General features: G+C 36.3%; 2 protein-coding genes across 2 annotated transcripts in view; both read left to right on the forward strand.

Annotated features, from left to right (window-relative positions):
- Positions 1–22,614, forward strand: part of LOC105216443 (scoloptoxin SSD14) — a 28,042-nt gene extending 5,428 nt beyond the window's left edge. Inside the window, exons 2-9 of the mRNA XM_011190925.3 lie at positions 15,342–15,491; positions 17,065–17,168; positions 17,472–18,003; positions 20,382–20,795; positions 20,857–21,307; positions 21,397–21,587; positions 21,659–22,016; positions 22,075–22,614. Of these exons, the coding sequence (XP_011189227.2) occupies positions 15,342–15,491; positions 17,065–17,168; positions 17,472–18,003; positions 20,382–20,795; positions 20,857–21,307; positions 21,397–21,587; positions 21,659–22,016; positions 22,075–22,221 (2,347 nt within the window). The 3' untranslated portion in view covers positions 22,222–22,614. The remainder of the gene's footprint in view (positions 1–15,341; positions 15,492–17,064; positions 17,169–17,471; positions 18,004–20,381; positions 20,796–20,856; positions 21,308–21,396; positions 21,588–21,658; positions 22,017–22,074) is intronic.
- A 172-nt stretch (positions 22,615–22,786) lies between these two features.
- LOC105216445 (glutathione hydrolase 1 proenzyme) lies at positions 22,787–27,176 on the forward strand. Its single transcript, XM_011190930.3, has 3 exons — positions 22,787–25,657; positions 25,717–25,913; positions 25,977–27,176. Exons 1-3 carry the CDS (start codon positions 24,599–24,601, stop codon positions 26,479–26,481), a joined length of 1,761 nt encoding a protein of 586 aa, XP_011189232.2. The 5' UTR covers positions 22,787–24,598; the 3' UTR covers positions 26,482–27,176.

The raw sequence follows: 27,176 nt of genomic DNA on the forward strand, positions 1-27,176 counted from the left end.
TCATTCTCCAGTTGAGATATTGTTTTTAGAAATAAGCGAGTTGTCCTTAAGCTCTAATCTCACTCAGATCCAAATATTTATTGCAAAAACAACAACCGGGTATTTATAAATAAATTATGCTAACATACATACATATTTATATCTATGTTAATGTAATTCTGGTAATCCACTTCTAATTTCAAATGAAAATTTTAATAAATAAAAGTTGTTGCTACGGTTGGTGACTGCAGAATTTTATAAATGAATGCAAGCGTTAAAGACTCTACGGCCTGACCGCCCATGCGATCGTGTTTGATACAAATTTACGTTTATACACAATGTAAACGTTCATATATACCCTGCAAACAATCAAATATTTTTATAACAACAACTAAAGTAGTCAGAGTTGAGTTTCTGCCTACGATTTAGCTGTTTTCAGATTTCGTGCAGAAATTTCCCGCAACCATTTGACAGACACGCTTCTTTATACGATTCAGTCATCTAAAGATCATTCTATTAAAGCATAGAAGTATGATTTACTAAACCCTCCTGCAAGAATTAAACAATGAGATTAATAATATTGAAATGGGATTCCACAACGTCGCGAAGGTTTTGTCTGCAAAGATATAGCAAAGGTATAGCCCCAGGTAATGACTTCAGCATGCTTCACCACACTAAACTGTAACTTTTTCTGGATGCAGGGAAAACAGGTTAGACTTTTCAAGATTGTTAATACTCACGCTGCGAATTAATCTATAAATCTGTTAATCAGAACTCGAGTTTTGAAAATTAATTTTCACAATTTTTTTTTTCAGTTCTTTGGTTGGTAATCTGTAAAGCATACTGAAGATAACACATGTGTTATGCTTTTTGAAATTCTATATATTGTATTGAATATATGTATAACCGAAAGGGAAACAGTTAGGGTGTCACAAACTTTGTTTAAAGAAAAGGTATTTTTTTACTTTTACTTTCTAGAAATATGTACAAATTTTTGACTAAAACTCTAAAATAATATTTATAAATAAAAGAGTCAAATGTAGAGTCCGACCGATTAATCGAGCTTGGCATCGGCATTGGCCAGTATCGGCCACAAAATTCAGCATCGGCATAGATACTACTTCTTTTAAATTACACTTACATATTTTTTTTAATTTCTTGATTTCTTAAAAACTTAAAATATTAAAAATTTTGTTCGCCTTATAAAATACAGTTTGATTCATATTTGCTTGAACCAATCATTTCACACGATGATACTATTTAGTCTACTATAAAGAACTGGAAATCCAACGCAGAATCAGTCTTGCCAACAGGTGCTCCTTTGGACTGAAAAGTTAGCAATTGAAAAGTAAAGTCCTCTCTCGACGAACCAAAATCAAACTCAACAAGTTGTTCATTATTCCCGCCCTGATATATGGCGCAGAAGCGTGGACGATGACAGCATCCGATGGGTCGACTCTTGGGGTTTTCAAGAGAAACGTTTTGCGGAAGATTTATGGTCCTCTGAACATTGGCATCGGCGAATACCGCATACGATGGAACGATGAGCTGTACGATTTATACGACGACATTGACATAGTCCAGCGAATGGATGAAAACACTCCAGCTCTAGAAGCAGAGATATAGAGATGTATAACTCTCATCTCATTGGAAGTGAGCGCGGAATATCAAACGTCAAAACCTACTAATCTTTTGACAGTTGGGATAGATTACTAGGTTTTGACGTTTCGCAATTGGGAAACTGGAACGGCCAGATTGAAATGTTGCCAAAAAAATTATACGAAAGAGATATTTTTAACAGCCGAGCAAGATCATCTATAAGAACTCAAAACAATAAATATGAATGGAAACGCGAAATTTTAAGGTTTTTGATGAAATGTTTTGTGATCTGCAGCGTCGGTATTTTAAAATTATTAATTGCCAGTTGATACATACTAATTCACTTTATTTATCACTAAAAGTTCGAAAACCAGTTGTTTTAATATATCATAATATCGGTAACCGAGATTTAAGTAGTTATTTTTTATATTAATCGTTAAGTAAATACAAATTATTAACCGTAGTAAATGTTGGGTATTTTAATTTAAATGCGCAAAAATTAGTATTTTGTCTGATCTGGTAACAATGCAAAATGTTATAAAAAACGCAAATTTTGAGGCGCTCTCACACTGGAATAAGTTGGACATTGCTTTATCCCTGTCTGGAAGTGTTCGATGTATTATTTATTAAATTTATTATTAACAACTTCTTGATATTTTGAATTTAATTTCATAATATCACTCTTATAGATACCCTTGTTGCTGTTGACAAAAAACTGGGAGTCTATTTTTAAAAGTTTTTCTTGAACCGAATTTTCATAATCAACATCATTCGCCATAGACAGGAACATATAATAATCACTTGGTGCTGGCCTGGACATCCCAAACAAGCTTTCTGACTGTCCTTAAAGGAAAAAAGCTATATTGCTGACGTAGCAACATGCTTTGAGATATTAATTAAATTTGTTTTGAATATTAATTAAATTAATAAACGCTTTCATATATACATATGAACTGATTTTTTACTTATTTTGTGATGTTGTATGTTTTTGTTTTTCTTTTGTTACTATACTAGTTTACTAAATTAATGTGTTCATGAAGAAATTCTTTGCCAACTGGCCGATTAATCGGCATCGGCTTCGGCCAAAAATTGGGTATCGGTCGAATACTAGTAAAATGGCTTTGCAGTGCGTTTCCCTTTTTTCGTTTTTCCTTTTGAATGTTTGGCGCCAATTGATGGTACCAAGTGTAGCAGGGTCCTGGTCTCTCCAACGGGGTGGAGGTCCTCCTCGGTTCCACCAGCGAGTACTGCTTTGAACACTTTCAAAGCTGGAGAATTTTCGTCCATTAGGACAACATAACCAAACATAACCAAACTGAATTATATCAATGTCCATCGTCTACTGTATTCGCCGTTGTCAATGTGCAAAGGGAAACTCGAAAACTCCTAATGTAACGGAAGTCGACATTGTCCACGCTTCTGTAAAGTTTGGTTTTTGTTAGTCGAGAGAGGACTTTTCTTTTCAACTGCCTACTCAGTCCAAAGTTATTACTGTCAACAGTGACATGGGAGCCAAGACTGTTTGTTCGATAACAGGAGATATTTTATTATTTATCACCATCAGTAAATATATGGTCTGTGTGTGTGTTTGTATTCATATATTTATTTATATATTTCGTTATTTATTGCATTGTGCGAATTCATTGAACTTTTCTTAAATTATGACAACATTTATTGTTGTGGGAAATAACATTTTTGGGGCCTAAGATCTCTCATATCTTTAAGTGCCAATATATTTCCCAGACATTTAAAAACAAAATTTGTTCAAAATCGCAATTTTTAAGATTTGTGAAATAGAACGTGGACCTAACCATTTTTTTACTGTCAATTAGTTTGACTGTCATTTAGTTTGACCGTTATGTATGTAGTATCATTCCCGATAATCTCGGTTTCCGTGACGATATCCATTGCGATGTAATAATTTGTTGTAGATTAAGGGCACATTTATTTTTTTTTCTGCAAAATTAAATATACTCTCTATAAATAAATAAAGAAAAGCTCGCATGCGAGAAATGTTGATTTAATATCATCATTAAATCATAAATCTTATTTACTGTAGTTAATTATATATTCTTATTGAAGTGTGCCAAAAATATAATTAATTACATTCTAATATTTATCAGAAATTTTTAAAACATTTGCACATCAGTTTTTTATATTCCTTTGTATATATTTGTTTAAAATTTTACTCAATTAATCTAAAGAATCTGTTTTCGTGATGAAAACTTATAATATATTTTGCCGCATGACTGCAGATCGCATTCACTCGCAATAAATTATTTTGTATATATGTAGACAGTGATTAATATATAATGTGCATTTGTAGTTATAATTGCTGAGGACGGACTAAAAATAATTTTTTTAATACACATATGTATTAAAACATATGTATATAAATGCGAACAATGCACAGTAAAATAATTATAAACAACCAGAGAGAACATATTCACTGAATTCCATTTAGATATTTTACATACTGATCGATATAGGTAAGTATATTGTAAAGTCCACCTTCTTGTTATATGATTTTATTAGGTGTTCAAATGTAAGTTGGAGGAAGATCTTCCAAAATCGCATACATTTTTAGTACCATACCACGTTAATATCAGGAGTTGTCCAGTTAATTTCTTTGAGCTATCTTTCAAATGCTTTAGTAGGAATTTCGCATTCTTAATAGTTATTAATTTTCTTTCAAATATAAAAAATTTACTTTTGAAAGCCCCAGAAAAAATATTCGTTCTGCGGGTACTGATGTATCTCGGCAATGCTTTGTTTCAGGTCTAAAACTTGGTAATTCAAAAGCTCGTCTTGAGGAATTGTATCATTACTCCGACTTTTGCAAAGAATTATGATTTATGAAAAGTCCATAGGTCAACATTATTTTCCAAAGATTCCACTGAAGTTTCGTTTCCACTTTCACTTTCGTCTGCATCGTCCATTTCAGTTCTCAAAAACTGCATTGCAGAGGCATGATCTTCAAAATGATTATTTTCAAACCGCGTGGGTCAAGTGCAGTTGAAGTCTCTCCCAAAAAGCAGTGTTCAGATGAGCCTCATATAAAATTGACATGGCGCTTAATATTTATACTGTATGATATTATCTTTTACCACAGATGTACTAAGAGCGTACTCGCAAACCAAGTTCAACATCATTATATTAGTCAATCGAGTGGCAACAATGTTTATATAACAATTTAGTAATTAATCGATTAATCTGTCTCTCTCTGTGGCATTCGATTCAATTAAATCGCTTACAATTGAATCGAAAATTCAAAATTTTCTAGGAATCTGTGTCATAGCGACTTTTTCAATTCTTAGACTGGACAGAATATTTTGTGAAAATGAATATGCAAGCGCCGATACTAGGACTAGGATTAATGCTTAACATAAACTTATTATATCCATACTCAAATGTGAAAAACCTCGTCAATATTCCTTACCAGTGTTGCAATTGACTTTGATTAGTAATAAATGAAAAATGTAGTTGACTACAAAATTATTACAATTATGCACTAATTATGTCATCCGAATTCTAGAAACTTACAAGAACACAAAATTTACGCTTTTATCTTCAACATGATCTTCTATTAAGTAATACAAACCTCAAAGAAAAATTCATCGTTTGGAAAACGTTAACTTCAATAATTTCTAGCTCATTAATATTTTAGCTGTAAATGAGTATCTTGGAGAAGATTGCACTTGCATTGCAAAAAAAGCGAAAAAGATCTCAAAGCAGTGTTTCTCTATCCGCAACTTTGTTTGTACATTGAAATAATTGCCATGCCACATCCACCAACAACAAACATATGCACATATAATTCTTTGACATCTCTATTTATATGCATATCTCGTGGATACATATGTATTATTTAGTGGATTACTAGCATGTAAGTCAGTGGAGCTTTAAGTGCAATTGTGATAATTGTGTCACTGTCATCAGCGAATCGCAACGCTTTGTGCACACCAACGCAGCCACAAACAGACCAAACACATAGTATATACGCGGCACATAAAGCAGCCGCGTCCGAGTTAAGTATCCACAAGTGATAATAAACTGTCGGCCTGCCTGGCTGTCTACCACCCATCTGTGCTGTCAGCGCGCCACTTGATTGCGCCAGAAGCGCTCGACGCGACGCGGCAGTGTCCGCAAGTTTCGTCGATTTTGCGATTTCCGCACACGCATTGACAGACACACGCACCATACTCGCACATAAGGCGGCACGCGTACACACTGCTGCTGTAAATTTCCCATTTACATATCTACTATGTGGCATACATACATACATTATGCCATAATATGCCATTGTGTGTGGGTGTGGCGCTGACAAGCGGGTCTCCAGCGCTGTGTCGTCTCATGCTTAATTCAGTTGACCATCAACCAGCTTTGGCGACAGACGCGCGCAAATCCAGCCAACCAAACCACCGAAAAGCGGCAATTACATTCAATATAAATTAGAATCGGTCGAACGCTTCAGTCCGTTTGGCAGTCCGTCGTTCGAGTAGGCGACGCTGACAAGTCACCGAGCCTAGACGCGCGTAAGTAGGCTCGATACACCTCTGCAAATTTGGACGTGAACTCGCAATTGAAGCGGCTAATTCTACATTCTGCAACTGCATCAACTGTTTGTGTTTGTGCGTTTTTCATTTCTACTGTCAAATATTACCTTAGTTTTGTGTGTGTGTCCGTGCTTTGAATTTGTGTAAATGTGTATTGAAATGCTACTTGGCCATGTAACAGCATCCGAAAGACACAAATAATGTATTTTTAAACGTGCGCATATCTACCTACACTCCAACGTAACGGTATGTGTGTGTTGTATGGAAAGTGTATATGAGCGGCGTACAAATGTGTTTGCATACTTGTTGAACCGGCACAAACGCCGCGGAGACGCGTTCGCCCACCATAATAGACCATATGCACCACAAAGCTTCTACATTAGTTACAACAAAAACATAATTGAATATATACTAAATTGATACAAACGCACATGTAAACATATGTATGTATACGAAGCCTGATTGATGGCTACAGCTTTATTATGTGTGTTGTTGCTGTGATTAGACTTGCCGCGGGTGAACGCTAACAAGTCGAGGACTCGCGTATAACACAAGTGCAACTTTGAATGACACTCAATATAGATAAGGCTGACGTAAGCGATAGTGAACTGTGTGTCTGTGATACGTATATACATATCTACACGACTTTAGTGACATGCCGCTCAGTAAATCTCAACAAGAAATCTTTATAAAATTATAAAAATTAATTCATGAAGGTTAGAGGTCTAAATCTAGCTTCCAAACAAACATAAATTATTCCTATTTTTTTTCAAATTGCTAAACTGAATAAGAGTGGAAGACATCTATATTTCTAAGAACACATTTATTGCGCGGTGCTTAAGAAGATTTAATCATTGTCTTTACGCTTAACAAATAATCTAAATTATTCCTTTAATTTAAAGCACGCACGAAATACTTCTAATCAGCCATTTTTGAAAACAGTAACAATACAACACTCATAATGTTTATTGTGGTGTAGATTTGTTGAAAACAGACTAAATTCTCGAGAAAATAGAGCGTTATAAAAAACTAGAAATTTTCGAAAGGTTCTATTTACAAAAACTGGTTTCGTATTAGTGTGTTCGAAAATATGTATACTTTTGCGCTCAATTCTGGTACAATTGAACTGATAGTATTAGGAGTCGTGGCTTGTAGCTTCGCTGCCAAATATGTTTTGTGTATTTCTCGGAAGAATTAATATCAGTAGATAAAAAGAAGTGAAAATGATTTTTAAAAATTCCAGATTGGAGGTAGTTTGAAACTTGGACAATTTACTCAAGCGAACTGCAGTATCGAATATACATATAAAGAACACAAGAACTTCAGAACCTTGCTTAAACTAATAGATTTTTCATACAATACTTTATACAAATACTTATAAAATTTTTAGATTTATTCATTAAAATGTATTCCTTCAAATTGCATTAAATTCAATGTCGATAAATCACTTTTCGCCACCGTTGGCTCACTGTACATCGCCACGAGTAGCGGTCTGGCTTCCTATGCACTCTCTTATGAAGGTCGCTATTATCAAACACATTTAAATTATCAAACTCATCATTTTTTTATAGCGAATGTGTCTCCTCTATTTCCACCCTCCCACATTCCATGGAATAGCGGATGAAATGGCTTTTTTATAATGCCAAACAATAAACTGAAATAATCTGTTGAATTAAATCAGCAATTGGGTATGATTTCGTCATGCACTGAAAAAATCATTTGATACAAATGCGAAAATATAAAGATGGCACTAATAGCTAATAGATTTAATACATACTCTTCTTTTAACACGTTACTAAATTGCGTAAACTAACCTTATACATTTGCTTAATTGACTACATTAAATATATGTAAAAATTTTCTAATATTCTTGAATTTAATTTAAATAATTAATATAAATCTTAAATTGTTAACATTTTGTTCATATTGCAAATAAATTTGCTAATTCATTCAATTAATGAATTATGTGTTTTTTTTAATATTTTTGATTTAATTTCAATTAATATATATAAATAAGATAAACTAATCAAGTATATAAATGTATAAATACATTAAGATTATAATTGAGAAACTAGTTTTTGCCTCAAACGTAGAACTGATTTTTGCAAACAATTTCTTTGTGTGTTTGTACAATTTATATCGTTTTCATAAGCTTCATACATTTTTACTTTTCGTCATAATGTTTCTCTTCTGAACCACTCCAAATTTAACAAACTCTACATATTTATAAATAATTTCTAGCGAAGATAAATAATCTCGGTATTCAGCCTTCAATGCCATAGACAGTTGTGGCTGCCACGCGAAAAAGGAAAAGTGGGTGCAAGTCATTTGCAAAATAGAAGATTATAGCGATTTGAGTTCCAAAACAACTAAAACGTATTGAGAAAAAGTAATTTATCACTCAACCAATAAATTTATCACACCGTACTCCGCATACTCATATGTACTTATAGATTGTGTTCTATATTCATAATATTTTTTGTAAGTGTTTACAAATTGTATTCAATTTCGATGTTTTTAAAAACTTTGACCTCATTGTGTGACAGGCGTGGGGCTGCGTGATATACAGCCACAGTTCCGTTCTTTAATGTGAATTTGCAACAATAATGCGAATGCGAGCCAACTACACACACACACACACACTGTGTTTCTGAGCACTTATGTAGACTTAAGTGTAAAAGTGCAACCCAATTAGTAGAGTCTCAAAAGTTCACAACGCAAGAGTTTAGACAAAAGCCACAGCTAGTATGTAGCAATAAGCACAGTGGCATAAATAGCGCAAGTCATTGAAATTCTTGCTCATTAACACAATATGTGTCGTTGTATGTGTGTCGTATGCAAGTGCGTGTGTGTGTGTATTCACATATACAGACAATATGGAATATGTGCTAAAATTGAGTTGAGCAATAAAAAGTGCAATTAATGGCGCTCTTTTATGCATACATACACATGCACACAAGTGAAAATTGGCAAATGGAACTTCTGAATTGTTGCATGCTATCGGATACAGAATACACAAATCATACGTGGAAACTTCAATAATATTCATACGATCATTAAATATCATGACTTCTGTGAAATTTCCACGAAACGAGTGCGATATTCGTGGATTGTATGCATTCGTACTTTATCGCTCAGATGTGCCGCCGCGACGCAAGTTCACTGACGGCTTTGTTATCGAGTTACAAGTTGTGAATTGAGGTAGGACAGTTGTGTAGTTGAGCTGATGGATTAATTGTTTTAATTGCGCGAAATCAAAGGCGAGCGGTTTGTTGATTTATTCTGGAAATTACATGTGGGAAATGGCGCTAATTGTACATACGTTTGTGATTATGAAATATGATACGCTACAGTGGGTTTACTAATCAATTTGGAATTATAAATTACAAGCCGAAATGGAAATCCTTTGTGCACCAAGTCAGGCAGTCGTTATTTTTCCAAAATATTATTACAACAACAAACAAACGACTTGTTTTCTATCATAAAACCTCACATTTGGCATAATGCTCGATACTTTAGTCAGTTTTAAATTTTTCAATATGGGACAAATGCTTTAAAACATATTTTTGAATAGAAACCGTGCAGAATATTTGTAGCAAGGTATTCTTAAGTTCCCATTTACAGAAAGAGCAATAATATATTATATCACCAGATTAGGGCTCTTAAAATTATTCGAAAACCGATTATTCGAATATCTTGTTTGTAACCGTTCGTATGAATATTAACCGATTAATACTATTCGAATAGTCTCAATGTTACGACGTTCTACGTTTTCATAAGCTAAACAGAATTTTCTCTTTTATAGCCCTTCACACACCACAAAAATAGGAGTAGATCCATTAGATACGATTTATATTTTAAAAAAGTATGTACCAAGAATGCATAAAAGATAGAGCACCAGAGTGCAACTTTTGCTAAATACAAGCCTATCAAAACCAAAAAAAAAATATGATTTTAATTGTAAAATAAAAAAAATACTATTTTATTTAATACAATTAATGTTACTTTGCAAAATCGATTTTGTTTATGATAATTGCTTTGGAACAGAAAATGAGACAGAAAATTGAACAGAAACAGAGTCTCCCATATTTAAAAGAGAATCTTAATCAGTTTAATTAAATCATTTGTTGAAATAAATTTACTTTAGAGAAAATCAATTTCTCAACAATACCTGTTCAAAATTATTAAAATCTAATTAATTATGAATAACATTGATATGTAAGCCGTAGCGAATTCCAGACAAGAAAAACATAACACTACAAACATATCTAATGGTAACTAAATAACAAAGTATCTTGTAACTTAATTTCAAATAAGGAAGTAACACAAATAACTCAAAAGTACAAGGTGTATTTGAAAAAAAAAAAAAATAAATATTCTTATGCTATTTTACTTCTAATCGAATGGTTGACCAAACTTTGGCAATAGTATAGCAGGGAAAGTATTAAGTGGGTCTAGTGCTTGTGTTTTAGTTTTTCCGTTAACTAAAAAAACTAACTGGAGTTTATTGTACGAAATTTCTACGGCCAATCATTAAAAGTTTAATGGCATCTTACAGCAATTTGAATTAAAATATGAAAACTATGATGATTTATAGCTTTGTGTGGCACTCACAGCACAAGCGGCATGTCACGTCCACAAGGCACAGCGCATACGCAAAACTTTAACAATAAATAAATATATTCAATAACTTAACAAACATGTCACTTCATTTCCATACGCTGCTTACCCATTTGGAGTGCTGCCAAACTGAATGAATTTGATTTTTTTATTGCATTAACGCCATATACGCCGAGTGAAAAGTGATTAAAAAGCGGGAAATAAAGAACAGGTGGAACATTGCTCAAATTGCTTACTGCAAATGCCACCAAATATGTTTCGTCATAAATGCTTGCTGAATGAGACAATCACAAAACAACTGTAAGAGCTGCGTAGTACAGTGCTTGCAACACAACGCTCGATCACTTTCAAAAGCATTAAAGCATAATCATAAATGAATACAACGTCGCCACCATATTGTACACGCAATTGACACAGTGCATGGCATATGTGCGCTCGTTATTGACATGCTAGACGCCATGCCTTACTGAACTGCTTTTGGCTGGCCGTTGCAGTGACAATTAGTGGCTGTAGCTGTGGATTTGATAGCAGGTAGTGTGGGCTCTCGCAGTCATTGCAGGCGCTTATATGTAAGTTTAATATGTGGATTTCATGATCACGTAGTTCATCAGCGCGTTGTTATTGCATTTTAACCCCTTCATGGGCGCCAGCTGTCTTCGGCAGTAATTGGCATGCGAATAAATGCTGAGCAACTGTCAGCATTTTTAGCAGAAAAGCGGAAGGTGGTAAATTGCGCTTGATCGCCGATCGTGTCAGTAAGCGTTTAGACGTCAAAACGGATTTATTTTAATTGTTTACGATTAGAGATGTTAAAAGTTTAGATTGCTTGAACGGCTCATTTTTATTTTCATATACAATTAAGCACACGCAAACATAAACATTTAGATACAATTACATACTTACATACATATGTACATGCGAATGGTATTTCTTCTAATTGCCTACTTTCTGCCACACCTTTAAATTTGTGGAAAATCATTTCATGTGCGTGATATTTCCAAAACCATTTTTGTTAGCAATCCATAAGAACAAAACAATTACCTACAAATCAAGCAATCACTGTGTTGTTGTTGTTTTCTATATGACGTCAGCATTTGAAATATGTATTGTATATCGCCTACCTTGAGCGAAACGGAAATAACGATTTGATGTGAGAACTGAAACATTTACGGAGCCATCGCCTGTCATTGAAAGATTTAGTATTGCTAAAAGCTATTGGAATGACTACTGTTTATTGGCAGTTGATGAGCAAACGCATTAATAGTCTGTAAAATAATTTAATATTTCAGGCAATACAACAGTAAGCGGCTATTTATTTAACAGCATGAACTAAAATATGTAGAAGTATAAATTTTTTCAAACATACCGCAGGAGGAAAAACTTTTTTACGCATAGTAAAATGTTGATCTAATATATATGTATAAGAGGTGATCCATTTCGTAATTCCGAATTTTTTAAGAAAAAAAAACAGAAAATTTAAATTTAATGGGGAATGTTTATTATCATTCGAAATAACATTCTTAAGAATATATTTTTCATAGATTATCTCTTTCAAATGTTAGTCCCGGCTAGATGATCCATCCGTTGAGTCAAATTTTCGAATACTCGTTCGAGTATTACCTACGACTGGTAACTGGGAAAAGACACGCGAGATGTTTTTCTCCAAGGCCTGAATTGAAGCGGGATTGTTCGCATAGACTTTAGACTTTACATATCGCCCACAGTCTAACGGTGTGATATCACACCAACTTGGTGACCAATTGATCGTCCCAAAGCGTGAAATTATCTGCTCGCCTAAGTGTTCTCTCAATAAATCCATTGATTAATGCGATGTGTGGGATGTGGTCTTGTTGAAACCAAATGTCGCCGAGATCAAGAGCTTCAATTTCAGGTATCAAATAGTCGGTTATCGTGGTGCGTTCTCTTTTTTAAGAAATATGGGCCGTTGACCCCACGATGACAAGTTATAATTCAGAACGTAAATTTTCGTAATATAGTTGAACAAGTTTTAAACGTTGTTCAGGCATAATGAAATGCCAAACAATACTGAACAAAAATAACATGACAGCTTGACACGACTCACGCATGATCTGTCAAAAAATGGCCTTTGAAAAAAGCACCTTTACTTTTTAAGTGTGATTTACACTTAAATATGTATGTCCATATGTTACACAAGTCTATAACATATAGATTTCATCACCTTCTTTATGAGACCCGAACTGAGAATAGAAGTTATTGATTTCGCAGATTTTGTATTGAGACTTCACACCAATAGTTTTTCTTATAAGCGGAAAGTATGAAAATAGAAACTGGGCTAATCTAGTCTATATTTTCAATCTAGTGCCGAAGCAAAGTTCTTCGTTTTTCAAGGATGGTTTATTCCGTGCTTATAGAGTAATATATTGAACATTAAATTATATGAAGAGCTATATCTGTATTTCTTGGATATGATAGAAATAATTGAATGAAATCTAAGTAGTAAGAAATATAATATTGTCGGTAAGAATATGGAATAATATACGGCAGTCTACTATCGTGGCTACTACTAGACATTTCACTATGGTGTTTGCTCTCGGTTTATAGAGAAGAAAATAGCCTTGATATTCATTTTGCAATATTAATATACATATCTATTAAAATTCAAAAAACTAATTATCATTTTAGTCAAACTGGTATTTAGATATACCCTGTTGTAAGTATAAACATACAAATCTAGATATACTGTCCTAGCGTCGACTAGTCCTACACCATTTGCTATAAATAGTAGTGCTTCCAACAAAATTAAGAGAGCATATTTGATGTAATATCTGCTAAATATAGAGTATATTTGACCTTATTTACAAACTAAAACATCCAATCGGTCCAAGATGAAACAAAACAGTAACCCGGAATCCATTAAAATTTTATCAGATATGTGTGAATAATCCTTAGAAAATATTTATTTATGTGAAATATTGAAACCCTTCCCAGACACCAGATGACCTAGTCCTTAAGATCCCATTGAAATAGCAAAGACGTTGGAATACATATCAAAGGCTGGTACTTGCATCAAGTAAAGCATATGTATCTCTTTTAGAATATTTCTATTTCTTGCTATCTATAGCAAGCTTTTTCAACTAATTCTTAATACATATGCTTATTCTTTATACAGCCTTCTAGAGCTTTAGCTTGAAATATCATGCAGGACTACGTCTGTCGGGTTTACTATGTTTATTTTACTATTATTTTTAAACATTTTAAAAGTCGGTCATGCGTATATATGTGGACATAATTTTAGTATTTCACATCCAGTAATTGCTTCCGTTAATCGACATGAAAACAAACTTTTCCAATTCCCGACATTTACACATAATCACTGGCACTTCCTATGCAATTTGACCCACATATGGCTACCGTGCATAGGGCAAGCTCAGTTGCAATCTATTAAATGAAATCTGCTACCGACTACATAGTCGCACCTACAAATTGCAAGTAATACAGTTCCAATACAGATTTTCAAACTTAATTACTAACACTTGCGAGTGACTTTGTATATATGTATGTATGTATATACTATACAAATATGTTTGTCATATGTGTATGTATGAATGTGCTCCCATATTGAACTGCAGGTCCTTGCACTTTCGCAATAGCCCGAAACACAACAAAGCGCTACGTAGCGACGAAAGCATTAAGTGCTGTCGGAAGTGCTGCCGTTTGTCGGGTAAGGCGGCAAGAAAGCGGCAGGTAGGGGGAGGCTCCTGCAGTTGGAACGCGTATTGCAAAAACCACGTGACCCAAATACACGACGTGACCCACTCTAATAAATTGCATGTTGTTTTCCAACGAAATATGCTGTGGGCTGGGTATGTTGACCTGCTGCTGACCATTCACGCGCTCATTTCGATTGAGCCGATTTGTGGCATACTAACACACACAAACAAAGTGGGAACATGCTATACATGCGACTTGATAATTGCCGGTCGGTCGGTCAAACATGCGGTGCAAATAGATGACTTGCATGAGCGCTAGCGTGGCCTGTATGATTGAGGAAATGTGGTGGATTCATGGGAAGGGAGCTTACTTTTCAACGTCACGTAGCGAATCTATCGTTAGCCTCTTGACTTGTATTCATATGCTCCACGACTTTTGTACAAGTACTCACGCCCCCCTAACTCACTTTCGATTTCATGCTGTGCGTGTGTGTGTGTGGTAATTATTTTACTTCCCAGTCCTCAAAAGCTACAGGGATAGCGTGTCATGTACTCTGTCGTCACTAAAACTGCGCGTCAGCAAGGATAACAACATATGTCAGTAACAAAAATAATTCTTTTTTACTTCTCGGAGAGAGAGAGAAAGTGAAAATGAAAGAGCGAAAGTGAGCGTTTGCCTGCGTTTGTATTAGTCGGTGCGTGGTTGTATATTTGCGAAAGCTTAGCACTTTATTATGGTCAGCATGGCAATCAGTTGGCATTCGACTCGCGTTGTGTAGAGAACATTTGTGATAGTGTGTGGAGTGTACGCATACATAGACATACATATATTGAATAGATAAGATTCCAGCGGTGCATCTTTTGATAAATTTTTATTTGCAATTAATTTTCTCAGAACTGATGGACTAAAAATGGTGCACTCCAATGAAGATGCGCTCAACAAAATTCCACTGAAATCTGCCAGCGGCTTGGATGATGAGGAGAAGAATGGTGGTGAATTCACTAGTGATACGGCAGCGGCGGAGGAGGCTAGACGCGAGCAAATGTAAGTGTACAAAGTAAAAGCTAGAAAAGTAACAAATGAATATGCAGATAAATATACGAAATTGACACACATGCAACATGTTGCACAAGCTGTGATTACAATGTGTTTGTATTTGTAATTGTGATAACAACACAAGTATCGAGATAAATCTATCAACAAGTATGTACAACCTTGGAATATTGCTTGCGCGCTGGTTTGCTAGCATCCAATTTGAGTACATGTAGACTACATGATAAAAGTAATTGCAATGCATGTCTCTCCAAAACGATATAACTAAGAAGTCGAAATATTGTAATGAAACATTAACTAATAATGATAGCGTTAGTGATAATGTTACAGGAATTAGGAATAAATAGTTTGTTCGAATCTAACAAAAATCTGAACTGGTTGTGAAGCACTTGATATGTGTTTTTATAACTGAAGAAGTCTTCAGAATCAGATCAGAGAAAAATTATTTTTACTCCCCGCTACAACAACAGAAACAAATAAATTGCAGTAAACAAATCAGCAGCAATTGGTATTATATATTAACTTTGGAGTGTGAAGGTGTTACGTCACATTTAATGACAGTTGCCGTCAAATTGAATAATAAAACGGACATCATAGCCATTTTCTTAGTATTTATTTCAATCTAAACCCTACCCTTGTCGGTTTGGTGAAGTCGGCAAGTGAACTAGTAAAATTCTTGGTTGATATACAAATTCGTATGACATGTCGACCCGATTTAAATTTATATGGAAACATACTGCAGTCAATTTGGTGCATATTAGTATACCAGTTCTCAGTCGTAGAACAACTTCTTCTGCCTACATTAAAAAAAATATTTTTTTTTTGTTTTTGAAAAGATAAGTGAAAAGTGAGTTCTAGGGTGGTCATGTTATGTTACGTATGTGATATAATACCATTTTCAATAGTAGTATTCCGAGTAGCCTCCTTTATTTTGAATGAGAATTTGATTGGATGTAATAAGTTAGCATTAATGATTCCAACCCGTTCTCATTCCAATATTAGTAAATCATATCTCCGAGTTCGGGAAAACAATGGTATTGTTTCCCCATAGAGTTTACCTCAATCGTTCTCGATTGCAGATCCTTGTTTCATGATTTTTGAAGAAAATCACACTCTAAACCCCAAAAAAAATTGTAAAAGTCCCGGCGGTTCGAATTAATTTTTTCCATCCGAAAAAATAAACATTTCGACAATCTTCACTACAGGATATGTATTTTCGGAAATTATTCCAATCAGTATGGAGCTAAATCGGGTGATATTTCGGGGGTGATGGGGTGTCCTTGATTTATCAAGAAAATAATACATTTTGAGGGGCTTCATAATGAATTTGTTCAATTTAGCTTGGTATTGCCAAAGTTTTTAAGTCGTCAATGACATTCACAAAATAGCGCCTGAGCACACTTGGGAATTCGAAGAGAAGAATAGTAATATATAGGATTGATAGTATAAACAATAATAAATGGACATATATTAAACAGATAAATCTGATTAGAGAACAATTTTAAATTCATAAAATGAGAGCCATACAACCACATCAATTTTCACTTTCACTGCATATTTTTAGGCGCGCGAACATTCTCAAATGGATGAAAAAGCTGACGATTGTACTCATCTGCTTCATCGGTGTCGCGCTCATTACCTATGTTATCATCAGCCTCTGCTTTAGCGGTGAGTATACTCTCAATAAGCTGTTTCATGCCATTTATTTCGATTTCGATTCACAACGCTTAATGTATACTATATATAAAATGAGAACGAACGTAATGTCTACGCTCATTTGCACCACACAAATTAACACCAACCTAATTTACTGATAATTTGCATTGCATATTTTTTCTCTTTCATTCTCCCAACTCTTTCGTTCAAAATAAATGCACACAACCAACAAAACAAATATAAATATCAACGCCACGACCATCAACAACACCACCACCACCACCAACTCCTCCATCACCCCTCTTCACCCAACAGATTGGTCAAAAACGTCAAATGCACAAAGCAACAATACAACCATCAACAATGATACATCCTTCACTCTTCCATCCACCTATAATTCTTCTCTCTCGCCAGATGATGACAGTAGCAGCAGTAGTAGTGATAGTGGTAGTGGTAGTAGTAAAAATGGCGCGCTGGCGTCAAACTCAACAAGTGAAGGTGATGGCAGCATATTGTCGACTATTGCCACCACAACGGCGGCCAGCATCGCCACAGCTGGTTTCGGTGACTCAGCGACAAAGCCCACCAACACATTCACCGCCACCACCACTGGCGCGGCACCAACGGCGCCGTTAACCACGACCACCAACGCAGTGCCCGCCACACTACAAACAACCGCTGCGTCCGCTACAACAACAGCAAAGAGTAGCACAGTGCCACCGACAAGGAAGGCGTTGGTCCTACAGGATACGCCGCCACTGATAAACGAGAAATTCGAGTCGAAATTGGGCATTTATGAGCAGGCGGCTGTTTGCTCGGACCGCGAAGTTTGCAGCGAAATTGGCAGGTGAGTGTGTGCGGCGGAAGTTTGGAAAAAGCAAAGGTTCTTCGATTGGTCATTTATTTGATTGGAAACTTAATTTAATTGCATACTCAACTCATTGATAGACAGTTGAGATAAGGAGTAGGGACTCCTACGCATTTTGCGCCCTTTGGGAGAAGCTCAGTTACGCGCTGTGAACATGCAACCTGATAGCGTTATCGAAATGTAGGCCATTAAATGTATTTTAAAATGCGCTTGAGGAAAGGAGTGCTTTCCAAATTTTATTTTCGCAAACAAAAATATCAGTTGAGCACTTAATGAGCTACTGAAAGCGATATCTTTGGCTATAAAGGGCGAAAGCCGCTTTTAAGTGAGGCAGGGCAGGACAAAGCATACTAATGGGTGCTTATTTAAGGCAATCAACAAGAGGAGTACTTTAGAAAAAATGTAATTATTATCATTTTCTCTTTCAAAATATGTATTCGCATCCTCTGGTTTGAAGAATGTATCTTGGCGTTACGGCTGATTAATTTTTACGAGGAACAAGTGTATTGACTAACGAAAGCTATGAGAGATAAACATAACCTGCCTAATTGCAACCTCCTTACGAAACGAAAATAAAATACCAAAAATAGAACCACTATAACAGAAATTTAAAACGCACCCAAATTCAATCATGCTGACAATTATATAGTGAATAATAAGAATTGAGGCTATGAAGATTTCGCTTCAATACTGTTTTGGAGTGGATTTGGCGGAAAATTCATTTAGGGAGTGACGTTATAAAATATATATTATTATGAGGTTAGCTCTGTGATTCCGCAAAGACAACCAACTTCAAGTGATTGTGAATAATAATGAACCTTAAGCGTACACTTACTCATATTAGACATTTGTTTTAACTCGAGCCAGTAGCTTGAGATATCAACCAACATACGGAAATACGGAATGAACTCTATATAATGGAAGTTAGCTTTAACTGATATTCAACATATACTCAGTCGAGTTACTGCTTTCCCTAAATAAAAGCGTCGAGCGGAACGGTTCTACCGCTCAGCGTTAACGTCGATACGCCATCCCTACATAAACTTTACGTCAAAAATTAAAATATTTACTTGAATTGTTGTTGTGAAATTTTATTGTACAGAGAAACTTCGTTTTTCGCAGCCAACTTTATTACTGAACGCTCAGTCATAATCGAATTTTTCAACCGCTCAGCGGTGCCGTTGCGTTTTAAGGTTGAATTAAAGGTGCTATTACCTAACGTGATATTCATAACTATAGTCATAACCGTAACAATATTTACAATAGTCGATTATTGGTTTCATAGCCTTTCAGCATTTAGCCTTTGTAGTTTTTGTTTTCAATTCGAAAGTGTCAAATAAATCAAATAAAAAATAATATTTTCAAAATTATCAACAAACTAATTTGTATGGTTAGAGGGAAAATCAAAATTCAATTGATAGTTCTGGTTATGGTTATGGGCATGTTGTTATGGTAACACATCTCTAATTGGAAACATTGTTGCCCATTCAATACCAACCTCTTCAGGATGCCAAGAAATATGTACCAAATTTTATTAAGATATCTCAATTTTTACTTAAATTATCACTTGCACGGTATGTCTGTCCGGTCCGGTGCACGGTCACACAGACGGACGGACAGAGATTCGGATCATTTTGATACATATAACCCTATATCTAACTCTTTTATTTCTGGGTGACACAAATAACCGTTATGTGAACACAACTATTATACTATGTTCAACATGTTGCGAGAGTATGAAAATCTTGCTTGCTGTAGAATCTGCATGGTGGAGGACGAGATGAAATCATCTCATTACTTTCTTCTAGAATGTCTCGCCTTTACGAGATCAAGAAAATCATATCTCGGATCTAAATTTTTCGAACAACCGCGCGAAATAGCGGATATAGAAGTGAAAATATCTGCAGATTTGTAATAGGTTCTGGGAAACAGCCTTACAACATACCTACCTAGGTGTGAAACAGTGCACTCCTGCATAACTTCGAATTTATTCGTGCGGCACCATTGAGTTCATTTAACTCGTATTGCTTAAAAGTTTTCAGAACTAGAATAGACTAAAAATAATATGTTTGGTTTTCTTTTTTCGATTTAGTTACTAAGATTTCTCTATTATATATTTCCCATAGCCACATGTTGGATCAAAAGGGTAGCGCTGTGGATGCCGCTATCGCTACATTACTATGTAACGGCATACTCACTATGCAGAGCATGGGTATCGGCGGCGGTATGCTTATGAATGTACTCGTATTCTCGTATTGCTTAAAAGTTTTCAGAACTAGAATAGACTAAAAATAATATGTTTGGTTTTCTTTTTTCGATTTAGTTACTAAGATTTCTCTATTATATATTTCCCATAGCCACATGTTGGATCAAAAGGGTAGCGCTGTGGATGCCGCTATCGCTACATTACTATGTAACGGCATACTCACTATGCAGAGCATGGGTATCGGCGGCGGTATGCTTATGAATATATTTCTCAAGGACACTCAGCATGCTTACTCGATCGATGCACGAGAAGTAGCGCCGTTTGCTGCATTCCAAGAGATGTTCGATAGCAAACTGGAATTATCGTTGAATGGCGGCCTTTCGATTGCCGTGCCCGGTGAATTGATGGGCTATCATCGTGCACACGAACGCTTTGGCAAGCTACCATGGAAAACTCTTGTCGAACCTTCGATTAAATTGTGTCACGAAGGTTACTACTTGACACATCACCAATGGGATGCTCTAAACTATCGTTGGCATCACATGAAGAACAACACAGTATTGACGTGAGCAACAAATGCGAAAAAATAGCACACTATCATAGCTTAAAGTTCTCTCATTTTACAGCGATGTTTTCGTTAATGCCACCACCGGTCAGCTATATCCGGTCGGCACCAAAATAAAACCACAAAAAGTGCTTTGTAAAACCTATGAGCTTTTAGCGGAAAATGGACCACTAGATTTCTATAATGGCACCTTAGCGCGTTTGGTAGAGGAGGATCTCAAAGATCTCGGCAGCACAGTGACAGCGTACGATTTGGAATCTTACTCCGCCGACATGGTTAGTTCGATCACAATGCAGTTGGGCGATGATATACTCTATGCCGTGCCGCCAGTTAGTAGCGGTACTGTGGTAGCCAATATTCTCAGCATTTTAGAGGGTTTCAATTTCACCAAAGCTGATTTGGTGGACGAGGAAAACGAAGCGAAGACGCTGCATCGCTTCGCAGAGGCTCTTAAGTATGGTTTTGCAAAACGATGGGAGTTGGGAGACTTGCGCTTCAATGATGTCCGTGAGGTAAATTTCTGAAATCCGTTGTAGTTTCAAACTTCAAATGTTTGCATTTGTAATAGCTCTTTAATACGATTTCTCTTTGCGTTCAATAGCTGGTCAGCCGACTCACAAATCCTGAGTATGGCATGAGTATACGTGAGAAGATTAACGATAACAAAGTGCACAAGGATATCTTTGATTATGGCGCACAATTTATGGGTGAAGACGACGCAGGCACCTCGCATACAGTCGTGCTGGCTCCCAATGGCGACGCAGTCTCGGTGACAAGTTCCGTTAACAATTAGTCAGTATTATATTTTGGAACACAACTATCGAAAAATAATTAAAAACTATTTTCAATTTTGCTTTATTTAGTTTCGGCGCCAGTCAGGCAGGTCGACGTACCGGCATCGTATTTAACAGTGGCATGAATGATTTCTCTGTGCAAGGCACATCTAATTACTTTGGATTACCGTCATCACCAAGTAATTTTATTGAAGCCCGCAAGCGACCCATGTCTTCGATGTCACCAATGATTTTGGCCGATCGTAAAGGAAACGTGCGTTTAGCGTTCGGCTCGGCTGGTGGCTCTAAGATCATATCCGGTGTTATTGAAGTAGCGGCGCGTTTCTTGTGGTTCGGACAGGACATAAAATCAGCTATTGATGCGCCGCGCATACATCATCAGCTCGTGCCCAATGTGTTCCAATACGAATTTGGCCGATTTAGTGAAGTAAGTGCGTTTAAGTAATGCAAAAATGTAATACTAATTTAATATATATAATTTAAAGGAAATCTTAAACCTGCTAAAGGATAAGGGACATAAGTTACAACCGTTCAAGGATATCGGTTCGGTGGTGTGCGCCATAGCGCAAAATGAAACCGCGATATATGCGAACGCGGACTATCGCAAACGAGGCGGCATTGCTGGCTTTTGAAAGCGCAACCGTTAATTCTCAACATTTTTATAGCATAAGTGTGCGCTAAGTCCAAAATATATAAAAGATACGAGATTATTTATTATGTACAAACGAGTCAATGAAACAAGTTTACATATATACGAACTGCAAAATTCGAACCAATCGCAGCAGTCATTTTTTAATGCTGTATATTTTAGTATTTGCTTATACATACATACATATATGTATGCGCGTAATTGCAGTAAGTAATTCTCAGTCGAAACATAATAAAAACAAAAAACAACACAAGCACTCAAATACTCCAAACCGAGCTTTGATCTTTTTGGACACTTTGTAAATTGTAGTATTGGATTTGTATTTGTAATTTGTATTTTTTTAAGTATTATCCTTAGCATTATTTCATATCATGTGCATACATACCTAAATACATACCAATCTATTACATAATATAATATATACACGATTACCGAGATATTGCTAAATTCCAGGAATGCGTATTTATCTACATATTGAAGCAGTACTGCTGTAAGCCTTCTTAAAAATGCATTGTTTTCAAAAAACTTTAATAAACTAAATAGACGAAAAGCTTTAAATTCTACAAATTTATAATCAAATATATTTTTTAAATTTATCATTACAAAAAGGCGAACTTCAGTCGTATGGAACCGAACTTCATTTGAATGGGTATGTATGGTATAAGTAATTTGGAATGATGATTATATATCCGCCAATAATTTAACAGTTCTAACATGGTTCTCTAACCTTTGAACTCTCAAAAGAACACTTTAATGTGGAGCATTTTAAAACAAAGACGTTCGGGAGATATACTATTTTAATAACCCAAATTTTGGTATTTAAAATAATTGCATTGGGTATTAAAACGGATTTTTTTGTCGAAAATATCGGATCAATCATTCCATGGGATGAGGAACTTGGTATCTGGACACGTTTAAAGATCACATGAAACAATTGTCATGAGGAAACATTACTATTTTTCGAGATATGTGTTGTTATTGACGTACATATATCCTTATTTCACAAATCAAAGGAAGTTATTTACTGTTTATCAGGTTGTAAGAATACGAAAGAAGTATTTAGATTAATTTGATTAATGTCTCCGCTATAAATAGTGTTTAAGGCATGTCTAAATGTGACTGCGCCCGAATTTGTCGGTAATAGGTTTAACCTCTTGATATTCCTGAGAGACGGCAGTTTCTACTGGGATGTTTCGTTCGAAGTCATGCCTTGACTATTAGAAATATTATAAAAAATTAGTCTAATCAAATTAGTACATCATGGCTTCCTCTAACCACCCTGTAAAGTATATGGCCGCCGTGAACCGCTTCCACTCTTCTCTGAAGATGGCTCAGTTTCCTACTAAACATGCCTGTACCAGAGCGTTCCAGGAGGTTACCATGCGGCGACCAGGCTTCAACTTCCTTGTCGCCGACACCTATTTCCTACATGGGTCTCTAACCTAGCGGAGGCTACTCTACTAGATTATATATATTATATTATATAATACTAAGATTCCACCTCGCACTTCCGCCCCACTAACTGCTGCTTTAGGTATATTTCTGCCGACATCTACTTGTTGCCTTTTTCCGGGGGTAGCGACACCCTAGAATGGGGTATTTGCATCGGGCGGTTTGTGAGCCTCTCGGTACATTGTCCGTGTTTAAGGTCGGTTCCGACTTTCCCTCTCTCTCATCCATTTGTTTAAGTTTATTCAAATTCATGCTAAACGGGTCCCCACTTTGAGCCGCTATTCACCTAACGAGGTGTCGCATTTAATGGTCCCTAGGTTATTTCGATTAGGAGACCAAAACGAGGTTTGACGCACGCCCTTATGAGTAAATGCATTCAGAGCCAACCAGCACAAATAGAGAGTCTTCACAACCTACACGTACCACAACAACTTAATAATGAATGGAGGTAACACGTTCTGAAGAGCATTAACCCACCCGCCATTTCTGAAGGGTTTCACCTCCGCCCAGGTTTCAACCAAACACAAAACAATCCTATTCGTTGTCCGTGTCAATCCAGAGTCAAAAATCCGTCAGGAGTTTCAAAAGCTGCGAAACCCGCAGGTCATTCAGTATTATCCAGGATGCACCGCTAGGGAAGATTAGTTTGGCCCAGCCGAATGTTGTACAGTTTAATAGAACACCGAACACTATGACAAAGTACCGGTTACAATGTGTTTTTATCGATTGCTGACATGACTAGCAATTTGGCTTAACCAACGTTAATAATTTGTCATTGCGCATGTCCTAAATGTCAGGACATTTTACGAAAATTGACATTTGCCGTTTACTAAACAGTCACAAAGTAAATAGTGCTAGCAAGAATTTGTTGAGTTATTGCGCAACCTTTTCGCTATCACGTTGTAGTGATGAATTTAATTCACGGTGGTGTAATTATACTGAGCGCTGTAGTGTTTTTATTCTACAAACTCTCAAAACAACGAAATTCTTCGCTGCAAAACAATCAATTATTACGGCCGCCGAACCCGGAAACGCCGCAGCCACCTTCATTTTCGCCACTACACGTGTATGAAAACGCAGCGGTCTGCTCTGACAGTGATGTTTGCAGTCGAATTGGCAGGGATGTTATTCAAAAGTCGGGTGGCAGCGCGGTTGACGCCGCCATCGCCACACTCTTCTGCAATGGATTGCTGGCTATGCAGAGCATGGGACTCGGTGGTGGTGTACTCTTGAATATTTACTCAAGTGGCGAGCAACGCGCCTACAGCATACTGAGCAGAGAACGTGCGCCACAAGAATTTCAATTGCCGGAGGGAAATGTAAGCACTATTTTCCAATCGGCTTTGGGTATTGCAGTGCCCGCCGAAGTTGCCGGCTATGCGGTAGCCCATCAGCATTTTGGTAAGCTACCCTGGCGGCAACTGGTGGACCCAACAACAAAACTCTGCCGCCAAGGTTACACGCTGACCAAACATCAACGGGATGCGGTGTATATCAATGGGAAATTGCTTAAAGAAAATTCGGTTTTACGTAAAATGTTCGTGGACCCGAAAACAGGACAAGTTCATAGAACGGGCGCACATGTACGTCCACCGGATGTGCTTTGTCGCACTTATGAAGCACTGGCGCGTGATGGCCCCAATGATTTTTATAACGGTTATCTGATGAAGAAAGTAGTGAAAGATTTACACGATTTAGGTAGCCCCATCAGTGAGGTAGATATGAGCAATCTGACGGCTGAGTTGACATTCTCACCAAATGTAACATTAGGGCCGTATACGCTACATTTCACACCACCACCCGGTAGTGGATATGTCGTAGGTTTTGTGATGAAGATCTTACAGAAATTCAGTAAGAAATTCGTGAAAGAAAGTGACATCGACGACAGCGGCCTGCATCACATAGTTGAAGCGCTAAAATTTGGGTTCGTTCAACGTTGGAAGCTAGATATGGAGGTACTCGAAGAGGTACGTAGGTCTATGGTTATCTACCTGTGATAGATACTTTAGTTTCCAATATTTTTCAGGAACTAACAAATTTGACAAACTCCACACATGCTCGTCATTTGGCATATTTAATAGATGACGCCCGTACTTTTCGGGATGCTACCAGTTATGGCGCCAGCGAGTCATTCGTTACACGTACAGATCATGGTACAGCACATATATCGGTGATGGCACCGAATGGAGATGCCGTGGCCGCAACAAGCTCCATTAACTTTTAGTAAGTTAACAACTTTTTAACTCAATTAAATTTTAAAATTTTAAATATTTTTTTTTATATTAGCTTTGGCAGTGGCAAGATTGGAGCACGCACTGGAATTCTCTTCAATAACGCTATTTCGGACTTCACCATCGAGGGTCTGGAAAATTACTTCGATCTGCCGAATATGCCGCATAAGAATCGTATTAAACCCGGTGCTTCACCTATGTCCTCGATGAGCCCCATTATTGTTACCGATCCGAATGGCGAGGTGCGTTTGGTAACCGGTGCCGCCGGTGGCACGAAAATCATATCTGTGCTTGTACACATTTTGGTACGCATACTCTGGCTGGAGCAGAATATTAAACAGGCCATCGATGCACCACGTTTTCACCATCAATTGGAACCGAATATTCTGGAATATGAGTATGGAATTTTGCAAAATGTGGTGAAGTCTTTGGAAGCCAAGGGACACCAAACGAAACGTTACAGAGAGCGTGGTTCGGCCGTTTGTGGCATTGAAAAGGTTAGGGGAAAGCTTTTTGCTAATGCTGACTATCGTAAAGAAGGCGATGTTAGAGGTTTCTAAGGATCGCGAGCTTTAAATGTGAACTCGAGTGTTTTATATCGATAAAATGTGATAATAGTAAATGAAAGTAGCGCAAAAACGAAAGAATTACGCTTATAAATATTATAAATAAGAAAAGACGTGTTTAGTAGATAAATATTGTATTAAATTAATGGATTGATATTTTTCCCTATTCACACTTTAAGATGAATTAGTGAGTAATTATTAAATTCGAATGCAATATTTAATTTAAATATCAGTAATTATACATATAAAAAACTAAATTAATGTTAAAATACAGTGCCGAAAACTAATTACCCTCCATAAATTAAACAAATATATTTGATCTCAAATAAACTATATTAAAAAAGAGTAAAACTTCGTTAGATGAAGAAATTATTACAGTAATACTAGCAGACCCGGCCACACGTTGTTGTGGCTAAGGTATACATTAAATTAAGTTCGTCCAATCTTGGCTTCGGCGACGATATTGATTACTCGAGGTCGATTTATTTTACGCAGCATGATGACAACTCACACTACTTTAAATTACAAAGTGAGAGGTGATAGTACAGGCAATTTTAAATAGTTTGGGATACGTCTTTTTTTGGTTTGTAGCTGTGTCAACTCTCCTGGACCGAAATTCGAAATTGTTGCATTAAGATCATCGATATCCTTGTTTTTTTTTACCACCAATATACAGTGAGTCACAGTCA

This window comes from Zeugodacus cucurbitae, chromosome 5 (assembly GCF_028554725.1).
Source record: "Zeugodacus cucurbitae isolate PBARC_wt_2022May chromosome 5, idZeuCucr1.2, whole genome shotgun sequence".
NCBI classification, from domain to species: Eukaryota; Metazoa; Arthropoda; class Insecta; order Diptera; family Tephritidae; genus Zeugodacus; species Zeugodacus cucurbitae.